Genomic DNA, 11,374 nt, shown 5'->3' with positions numbered 1-11,374 from the left:
TCCCTCTCTGATTGAACAGAAGCATTTTGGAATTCAGCTTCCTTCAACACTGAGACATCCTATCTTCATTTTCCTACTTTCCATGGGGAACTCAGTGCAGATGTGTCATTTTTCTTTAAGACTACTGCTTCCTCAGGAGTGTTTTTAGAAAACCTGGGAATTCAGGACTTCATAAGAATAGAGTTATACTGTAAGTAATGCAACTGAAGGGCTTTTTATTATTTTATTTTATCTTTCAATTTGACTGAATTAGAATTTAGTTTAAAGAGAGAATATTTTAAAAATGTTCTCCAGTTTTATTACTGCTGTTATTGTAGCTTTTTTCATTTCCAAATAATGTCTCAACAGTAGGACTGGATTTAGTTTTACAAATGTACCTTCAAAGAGTATTTTTGCCCTAGAGACTTCTCAGTCTAAGTACACAGCAAATATTTTCTGCATGTTTTCCTACTGCCTTCTTTTACCCCACCAGCTCCCTTCCCTCCAAATTTTGAGACTAGATCTTGCACACAAGATTCACTCCAGATCAGAATGTGCAACTCACATAATCTCCTAACTTAGTTGTCCTTTTTCCTATATTCAAGGTGAATATGTCTTGAGTATCTTTCTTTTTCTTCATGCATACTCCAAGCATTTCTGTATCACTTCTACACATGGATACACTTATACTTTAAAGAAGAAAAAAAAAAAAAAAGAGAAAAATAAATTATCATCTCAGTCAGTAATATGACTAATGCAAAATGTGTGCTCTGTTAGCTGACTTGTATTTTAATCTAATGCTGTTCATTACTAGAAGAAGAGTATTTAAAAGGACAATACAAAAACTTTATTTTTAAAAAATCCAGTATTTATTTTAAATGGCACATCATTTTAAAAGCCTCATTCTTAATAAACTGTCTTTGAGAGATCTTGGTAATTCTTTTTATCTTGGTATTAGAGAGTTGCTCATTTTTGAACAGATCCATCATGCCAGCAAACAGAAGGATTACCCTATGAAGAAACACGAATAAATGGATGCATAATACATATGATTATCCCATAGGATAATCACATAAAATAATACTGTAGAAAAAGAATGAAATATTTTTTACTTGTTTTTTGCCAAGCTTAGGTTTGTTACCTTATTGGGACAAACAAAGAAAACACTCACTTTATTCTTCTGCTGGCAGTTTAAATGCAGAACGCTTTGTCTTAAGTGTGATGGAATTGGTTAGCATTTTCTTTAATTTTAGTGCTGTATTCAAAAGACACCCTATCTTCATTAATGGTTTCATCATTAACAAACAGTAAACAACAATATGAATTGCCTTCTTGTTACAGTGTTTTGAAAAGGTACAGAACACATTAGCATAATAAACTCAGTGCCCTATGTGCTGGGTTAGCACTTCAGTAGAAAAACCATGAAGCAATGATAATATTGTGAGATAAATTATTCTACATTCTCAGAATAGTTTAACCATGAGATGGATATAGTTGGAGGAATTAGAAAAAAGCTACTGAGAGGGATTAGCTATTCTCCTCTGACAAAATAAAATATTTTATTCATGCAGAAATCTTACATCTTTCCCCACTATAATAATATGCAGACAAATCCATGTCACTGCTCCATGTATTTATAAGAGTCCTCAGTTATAGAAACTGTCCTGTACTATTGTTAGTTATATGAACTGTGTGTGGTGAGGCATGAGAGAAAGGCTTTAGCTTGTTGAATCGGTCTGAGAATTTTTTAACAAAGTTTATTGCATTGTTCTGTAGCATACAGCAGTATTGCTTTATTTTGAAATTCCATCTTAATGTATTCAATGAATAGCTTTTTTGTAAAACATTTGTAAAATTATTTATACTGAAGCCAGAATTATGTGTTTTCACTGAAGGTAATAATGGACAGAAAACAGTAATGCGAACTTTTACCACAAGCATCTATGCAAACAAACAAAAACACACAATCAAGAAAAATTAAATGACCTTGAACATTTCACATTGTTTAGGAACATTTATATTTTATCATCATATCCTAATTTCTAATAGATATGATTGTAAACCGCCAAACTACACTTGATACACTGTTAATAGTTCAACATAAATCAATGTCTTTAACTTGTGTAATAAGTAACAATAATGAAAATGTCAGGTGTCAGTATTTAAAATGAGGACATGCTAGAAATGATTTAAAACTCATTATTAATATTTGGCATTCTATATCTTGGCTTGATAACACAAAGATTTTCTTAGCATTTTATTGATTGTTCTCAAGTATTCTATTTTTTTTTACTATGACATAATGGTCTTCAGACAATTCAATCTGTAGCTTTGCTGAAGCAAAAAGTGTCAAATCAAGATTCTTAATTTGAAATTTGGTGCTGTTCAATGTTATGAACACATCAAGATTTCAGTGCTTTTATTTATAATACTCTCATTAACCATTGTGAGAAGGAAGATGTTCCTCCCAACTTTATTTAAAATAAAAAGGATTTGAGTCATCTTGAATAAGACACATCACTCTTTATTTAACAGAAATATAGGAAATTCAAGGATTTTGTTTCTTTGTTTAGTTCCTGTTATCTTCTGAATAGGTAGAAAGCAGCAAGGGCTAGATTCACCTCTGAGAGCTTGTGTAGTACACTTTATTAAATACTTAATTGATAACACCTCTACCCAAAATTCTAACTTTTTTTATACTTATGCACACTCACTGAAAAAAAATTAGCTGTATAAAAGCAATGATTTAAACAGAAATTTAGGATGGGGCTGGGAGCCCAATCATGTGTTAGTTTCAAGGGATATTTGCAGCTACATTGGTACTAGTTTTCAACAGTTTGTCACAGAGTTGTTATTTGCCTTCTTTTTATCCAAATTTGTAGTGTATTGTCCTGGATGAGGGAGTTCTAATTGCTTCGTCTACAGAAAATGTTCCATTTTTGTATTCTGTAGGATATTACTTGGAAATCACATTCTACTTCTCCGTGTGCTTAGTTCGCTAAATGATTGTCAATGATTGTGCTTACTGATAGTCATATTAGCTGCAGGTGGCCATGATCACTCTCCATGATCACCATTGACTACATCTTCCGCTCCACTTTGCCAATCTGTAGCTGTGCTCTGCCTATGTTTGAGTGCATCTGGCCACTCCTGCACTATTCGGACTATTTTTATTATAATGCAGTCAGAAAAGAATTGCAGGGTGTCTTTGTCACCAGTAGAAATTTCCTCATTAAAGACTCTGCATGCTGCTCTGAAGACTACCAGAGTGCGCTTTGTGCAAGAGTCCTTTGTTCCAAGATGACAAATTTTCTAACACAGTCAACATTTCTCCACTTCCTGTGTTACTCCTTCAACAGGATTTGACCTTCGTGTTTACAAATATTAAATTTCTTCCAAATCTACAGTGTAATTCATTTAACAGAGTCATTTAAAATATTATAAAGTTGAATTGATTATTTGAAATATTCTGTTCAGTATTAGGACATTTCAACAGATGCCATTAGAGTCATCCTAACTCTGGATCTTTCTGATTTGATTCTCCCTTTTTTTTTCCAAAATCACATGGTTTTTCTATTAGTGCTTACATAATTCATTATTTCATTGGTTATATCAAAATCTTTATAATGTGTTGTCTTGGCTTTAAAATCTAAGCAGTCACAATGTTTATCAGATCTGTCATTCTAGTATGCTATTTGATAGGCACATTCAGTAAGTTCAAAGCAGAATTTGTGTTTTCAGGCTTCACTCCAACAGTGTCCAGAGGATTACAAAGACCTCCCTACAGAAGGTAACATTCAGCAGAAATTCTCTCTACCTGATCATGGAGTTTCTGTTGCTTTTGTTCTCCTACTATATGTGTCCTTTTTTTTTTTTTTTTTTTTTTTTTTTTTTTTCACTCTCAATAAGGGGAGATTGAGCATTTAAACTTGTCCATAAGAAAGATTTTTTTTTTTCCCTAAAATCCACTTTACCAGGAATTTACTAGGCATCTACTATTTCTTATTATAGTATACAGCACTGCTGACTTTTAAGCAGAAGTGATCACTTATTACAGAAGGATTTCTGTTTAAAAATTGACTGCAGTCTATGCCTTATTTATTTTGAAAGTCAAATGCTTTGTATTTTATCATTTTATTTTTCTCTCTCAGGTTAAATTCTTAAAGCAAAATATTCAAAGATAACAAAACTTGTGGCTTAAAGGATTACAGGCATGTGGCATTAATCAGTCTAAAGGTTGGCCAAAGTGGATCTAAGTGCTATGAAAGGATTAATGTATCTTAACAATGTGAAAAAAAAAATATCAAACAAAAAACAAATCTTATAGATGTTTATCAATTCTGTATATACATCTTAGAAAATGTTTAAAGAAGAGGTTTAATTTCCCTTTACTACTTCTGATCAGGTTGATCTTCTTTCAGAACTCACTGAAGTAGATGGAAACTGCTTGGTTTCTGAGGATCCTTCTCAGAGCTCTATATCTCTTTATTTAAATCCTTAATAATATAAGTTGCTAGTATTCCCTTATTTAATGATTTCTAGTAATGCCAAACATACTAGTTTCATAGATAATATTTATAATATTATACATAATATTACAGATAATAGATAATATTTATAATTTTTAGTTTTTTCACATATTTCTCTTATTGTTATTTTAACACAAAAAAATCAACTATAATATTTTAGGAATACATAAATCCATATACTATGAAAATTAATTCAGTTTACTTCACCACATATATAGTCTTACAAAGTAGCTCTTACTTTACCCTGTTAATCTGCTTGAGCAAGTAGATTAAGAGTTGAATATTGTATGAAAGATGGATGTATACGGCCAGTCTAATCATATTGAGTAGACCTACCTTCTGTCTAAGAGCAGCGTCCTTGAAGTCATGTCATGTTCTGCAGTATCCCAATAAAATGCTTCAAGCAGCAGTTCAACAATATTCTGAGCTTTTTTATTCTGATTTGGAAAACAATTTGCATTTGTTTCAATAGACAGATATTTTCTTTTATTAGTGCACCTGCTTGCCACATCAAGATTTGCCCTCTTATAGTTGTAGAATTTACGTAACAAAATGACAACAAAAAGAGCAGGTAGAGAAGTTGCTTGGATTATAATAGTGATAAATGACATTAAAAGTTAACAATGGTTACCAATTAGCATAAGCAGGAGGTGCTTTTTTATCCAAATGGAAAAATAAAGCTAGCACATTCACTGTTTCTTGACATGGTATCTAGAAGGTCATGAACAGTCTGGTTTCCATTTTGTTGAGAAATCATTGCTCTCGGTGTCAGTGAGTGTGAAGAATGGATTTTATGATTAATTCCTGTTAAGTTTTGTTCTAAAATGAATAATTTTATTGCACAATAGCCAGAGGAAATAGTAGACTATCTTAAGACATCTTAAAATACTTGACATTTAATGATGTTTTGTGACCCAATTAACTGAGATAATTTGAATAAACTGTTATTGATGTCTTCTTTCTAGCTCCTTCTGAAGTGATCTTTTCATTTGATGTTGGAAATGGACCTAGTGAAATTATAATGCAAACACTAACTTCCTTAAATGACAACCAGTGGCATTATGTGAAGGCTGAACGAAATATCAAGGAGGCATCCTTGCAAGTAGATCAGCTTCCTCAAAAGTCTCAAGCTGCTCCACCTGATGGGCATATTCGTTTGCAACTCAACAGCCAGCTTTTTGTAGGTAGGCACTTATTTCAAAGGCTTTTTATGAAAATTAAAAAAAAAAAATTGAGCCAGCAGTTGTTACTCAATGAACTTTCAATCGTACTTTTTTGAGATTTGTTTGAAGAGTAACGAGAGCATTGACTCCTCTGGCCTTTATTAACACATTTAATAAAATGTTCAGATAATGTTTGCTTAAATCTGGCAATGAGAAAATTGAAGTCTTACTTGTTTTTACAGAACCATGAGCAACCCAACAGTCTGTTCCTTCTAAACCAAGAAGGATTCAAATAAGGAAGTTTACTGCAGCATTTCTCACTTATAGCATAAGTGACATTAATGAATTTATATAAGCTACTGGAAAAGAAGAAATACTATAACAAAAAAATAATGCTTACTTAAAATAGTGTATAGGTATTAGACATATGATATCGTTGACACTGTAATATTGGCATAGTATTTATCCGTGTGTTTCTAGTGTACTTATATGGTATACATTGTATACATTCGAGGTGCATGTAACTTATACTTACCATTAGTCACGTAATCATATAGATAGATTAAGACATGGATTAAATAAACTTAATTTTGATTTTCTGGGTGTTGGGCAGGAGGGCAATTAATGGGAACGGTGCTATGAAATTGTAGCTAAAGGAGATGTGTGTCCTTAAGAACAAAATTTCGGTTTCAGTGTACTAGGGTTCCCTCTCCATTTAATTTTTTCTTCTAGGGAATGCTAGTACACTGAAACCAAAATTTTGAACTTTATTTCAAAAAACATCAAGAGAATAAGAAGGAGAGAGAACCAAATTTTGGAAAATTTGCTATTTTTATTATGGAGAGTGATCCTGTAACAAAGAAGATATTCAAGGAGTGAGCAATAGTGGAGTTAGGAAAAGTCCTGAAAGTTGGTTTATACTTTATAGAGTTGGTTTATACTCAGTAATGGAACAGTATATTCCAGTGTATACAGAGTAATGTAAGGAGCAGAATATTTCTATGCAGTTTCTCTCAGTAAATTATACTGGTATACTTTTATTGGTTTAACTAATAAATCCTAAGCAACTACTCTTATGTGAACAGCTAAAATTATGTGAACAGCTAAAACAGTTTAAATATGCAAGAACTAGTCCTTAAACCTCCTCTGAGAAACAGTTTAATTACACAAGTTTTGTTGAGTATTTCAGCACCTAGGATTTAGGAAAAGATTTAGGACAATATAAAGCTATTTGCTACAGTGAGCTAGTCTCTAGCTTTTCTAGCTATTTTCTCAAAAGATGGTACCAAGCTGTATTCGTGGTTTTATTTTCTAAGTAATCTTTTTTAATAAATGATTGACCATTGAGTCTTTTTTTGTCAAATAAAGCCATATGAATATCAAAGCCATTTGCCTAAACGAAAGCCATTTGACTATCTTACCATATACTTTGCAGTTCTACTAAATTTATACACATTCATTTCCCATGTGGATGTGGCAATTTAAAAATTGGTTTGACTTTTATCTGCAAACAAACAATCTAGCTTGTTTTCTTCAGATATTTTTTCAGGTTGAATAATTTGTAGTAGTAGAGAGTTTCTGCTCTTTTGCTTTTTTTTTCTTCTATTTGAAATTTTCTTAAAATGGTCAGATTAAAATGGACTATCATATTATCTCACTGTATACCTTGAAATCTGTCACAAATTTGTACACTTACTGTGAAATAATTTGGAGGAGAACTGATAAGACTGATATTTGTTTATTTTTGCTATGTCAAAATATTGTATTTGAAGTTTGACATTACAAATGACAGTGATTCATTTGAAATCCATTTATGCCAATGCTTTTTTTTTTTTTTTTTTTTTTTTGAATATAACTTGTAGAGGTTTGATGCTTATTAATCTGTTTTCTGTTGGATAATCTCTTTGTTTCTGCTTTTGCATTACTTTTCTGTGGATCAGTGTGGATATCTAGTCATTTTCTTTTTGAGGTAAACCAATATTATAGATGAGTTCGATATATATATTCATATATTTGTTTTTAAATTTCTAATTGTTTATAAGATATATTTTTCATTTCTTTAATCAAATCTAATTTTCTTCAGTGGAGAGTCATCAGACGTACTGTTTGACTTCTTTTATTTACAATTGACTGGTGCACTCATTACTCCATGTTCAGAATTTTCTGCTCAAACTACTGAAAATATATAAGTAACATGAAACATATACAGTGTCAGAACAATAGCATTAGCAGTGACATTCCATTTACATTTTATCTTCATTGTCCAGTAGCTGCCATAGTTACCTCTCAGTCATTTTTTATGTAGCAGAACTGTGAATTCTTCAGGCTAAACCGCTTTTGATTTCCTTGTTAAAGGAAATATGCTGGTGATTTTTTCGCCATTTTATCTGTAAAAAAAAAAAACAGTTTTATTGGTACCAACTACAAATAAAAGAGGTACTTTAGTAGGGATAAAGTAAGTATAAATTATATTACATTAGTAACATAAATTAGTATGTGCTTCACAGATCTTGTGCTGTTTTGAAGATGAATACAGAGAAGTTAGTACACATGCACACAAATTGGAGCGGTTTGTCCTTAACCTTGTTACCTCATATAATGTTACCTCATATAATTAAACTGCAACTTTCACAAGATTTAAAATTTTAATGCAGTAAAGTACTATCATTTCCCTTTTTTAATCAGAAGCAGACGAATAGAGAGATGGAGGCAAGGTGTAAACACTGCAGGCTGAAATGTAGGTTTCAACACACCAGTAAACTATCTGTCTTTTGTTTGATGAATCTGAATATTACTTTGTTAAAGCAGGGGAAAGAGTGGTTATCTTGGCTGGGTAGGAAACTGCATCATATGAGTCCAAACCTTACTTCTTTAAGGGCATCTCAAGCTCAGTAATAATTCCCTTTGATCATCTTTCATCATTTGAGTAAGATGGGCAAACTCAGACTAGTAAGCAGTCAGATCTTGTCCTGAATGACAATGTACAAATGTACACTAAATAACTTGAAAAAGTATAATCATGGCATTTAGGATCTCATGTTAATGCCCCAGTCATGGAAACTTCCTTCCATAGTCAGAGCTCATTTCTCCTTTTCCCTTCCTTTCCTTCTCCTTCTCCATTGCCTTTGCATCATTCCTTAAAATAAATAAATAAGTAAATAAATAAATAAAAAGACTCCTGTGCATACCAAAAAATTACACATCTTTATTGGATGAAATCCTTATTTTCCATTAAAAGCTTCAAGAGTTCACTGTAATTACTTGACAAAAAAAAAAAAAAAAAGTCAAATCTGCTTTTAGAGCTATTTATAAATATATTCACATGTTTAGACATATATCTTAGAAACTCATAAGGTGCGGTAAAACATAAAGAGGTCTTTTTTTTTTTTTTTTTTTTTTTACACATCAATTCTGTTCAATTTTTAAAAGCTTGTACAAATCTATTTCAGGTGGGACAGCATCTAGGCAGAAAGGATTTTTGGGATGCATTCGTTCCTTACACTTAAATGGAGTAGCTCTTGACCTGGAAGAACGAGCAAAGATAACACCAGGAGTGGAGCCAGGCTGTCCTGGGCACTGCAGCAGCTATGGTAACCTGTGCCACAATGGAGGCAAATGTAGAGAGAAATACAGTGGATTCTCTTGTGACTGCACTTTCTCTGCTTACGCCGGGCCATTTTGTAAGAAAGGCAAGCATGTCTTTTAGCTTTGTAAATTGCTAAAAATAGACTCATACATCCTAGAACAAGATCTTTACTATGTTTCAAATATATGCCTAAATATTTGCAAAGAATTTAAGTAAGTCTAAACTGGTGTAGAGAAACATTCACTGAATTTATTCAATAGCTGCTGCTGCACTTAACACTGTTGTGGATCTTCCAGGGGACTATACTGAACAGCTGCCACTTACATCAGGCACCATACTCGCTAGGAGGATCAGCATTCTGTAATGTGATGTAATGATTTTAAAACTCTTATATCATAAAACAATTTTGCTTTCAAGACTTAATTTCAAAATCCGGTCTGAATTTGACCTCTTTTTTTTTTTTTTTTTTTCCTACTTTAAGAAATAAGTTAGATCATGGGAAAGAAACAGGTTTGAGCTCATCTTACCAGTTATTTTAAAAACGTTGTTTGCTATAGCATTATACTGGCAACTGAACACAAATCACTGAGTTTGACTTTTAAGAGCAGAACTTCATCCCTTTCAGTAATGCAAGTAATTTTGCAAGTAATTTGCAAGTAATGCTTGACTCCTAGAAAACAGCTTGCTTCCTTCATGTATTAAATGCTTTCTGTAAAGTCCTGACTCGTTTGATACCGTAACTCCTTGTTCCTATAAATCATTGAGCAAGGCATTGGTCTAGCCATTGAAAAAACACTGCTGCCACTACAAAGATACAGGACTCATGTGTCTATGTTGTGTCTAACAATTCTATCACTTTGGAGCTAATGGCACTCACTGACAAATAAAACTTTCCTCAGCAAAGAGGAGAAAAGATTAATATTCATGCTCATGCCTATTATTCTTCAGAGTCCTAGTGGGCCCTGCAGCTGAAAGTGAGGGGTGACCTATAATAATAACTTTCAGTCACCTTCTATCAATATATTGATTAAGATTACAATAATTTCTCAAATGTTTTGTAAACGTAGAGTCTGCATACTAAAGCAGTATACTCCAAGACAGTGACTTTGGCAGGAAACCTGACTGTTAGCAAGAGTCAGAGACAGAGAGACCTTCTGTGAGTGGCTCTTGTGTGGGAAGATAATGAGTGGATTTATATTTCCTCTTTCCTTTCTCCTATCTGACCTGTCTCTTTCCCATCCTCCAGGGTTTCAGATGTAGACAGGATTAATCAGGATATTTGTGCTTACATCCTGTTCCCATTTCTCTGTAGGAACAGTGTATATTCAAAAGGGAGAGAGCATATGGGCTTGGATAGATAAAAAAACAAACAAACTAAAAACCAGAAGGCACATTCAAAACCAGTCAGAAATACTTCTTCCTACTACAGATAAATAATCTGCCTGTGTAGCAGGGCTTTTGATCCAGGGTGAAACCTAAGTCCTGATAAGTACTGTCATTAATTTATCTTTTTCAGCTTTATCACCAAAGCCCAGAATACTTCTTTTTTCCCTGCAAGGAAAAAAAAAAAAAAAAAATCCTTACTGTTGTCTGGCTGATACTTAAAACTGCATTACCTGTTGTTTCAGAGATCTCTGCCTATTTTGGGACTGGCACTTCCGTGACATACAATTTTCAAGAATACTACACCTTAGCTAAAAATTCCAGTTCCCATGCTTCTTCTTTCTATGCTGACATGACACTGAACAGGGAGGCAATTACGTTTACCTTCCAAACAACACGAATGCCAAGCTTACTGCTTTATGTCAGCTCTTTCTACAAGGAATATCTCTCGATCCTTCTCACCAAAAACGGTGAGTGCTCAGCTACACAGCCTGGAAGCACTAATGAACCACACAGCTGCCAACCTGGATTCATTCTGATTCCCAGACATGAGCTGCTCTGTTGTTGCTTTAGGTGATGGATTTACTTTTCCAAGCATTGTATGAAGCAATGCTTTCTGCCTGAAAAATTGCTGCACAAATACTTTATCAATTCCTCCAACTGAAATTATCTTTTTTTAATCCTGCCAGAAAAAAAAAAAAAAAAATATGGGAATTCTTTAGAAAAACAATAAA

At 33.0% G+C, this 11,374-nt stretch overlaps 1 protein-coding gene across 1 annotated transcript in view; it reads left to right on the top strand.

Annotated features, from left to right (window-relative positions):
• LOC112959301 (contactin-associated protein-like 4) overlaps positions 1-11,374 on the top strand; it is a 221,809-nt gene that overhangs the window by 191,559 nt on the left and 18,876 nt on the right. Inside the window, exons 16-19 of the mRNA XM_026053304.1 lie at positions 20-190; positions 5,474-5,692; positions 9,121-9,360; positions 10,886-11,110. Coding sequence (XP_025909089.1) covers positions 20-190; positions 5,474-5,692; positions 9,121-9,360; positions 10,886-11,110 — 855 coding nt within the window. The remainder of the gene's footprint in view (positions 1-19; positions 191-5,473; positions 5,693-9,120; positions 9,361-10,885; positions 11,111-11,374) is intronic.

The sequence above is a fragment of the Nothoprocta perdicaria genome, unplaced genomic scaffold (assembly GCF_003342845.1).
Source record: "Nothoprocta perdicaria isolate Ctin4 unplaced genomic scaffold, notPer1 scaffold_114, whole genome shotgun sequence".
Classification (NCBI taxonomy): Eukaryota; Metazoa; Chordata; class Aves; order Tinamiformes; family Tinamidae; genus Nothoprocta; species Nothoprocta perdicaria.
Note: the sequence above shows the minus strand (reverse complement) of the source record. Positions and strands in the feature narration are given on the sequence as shown.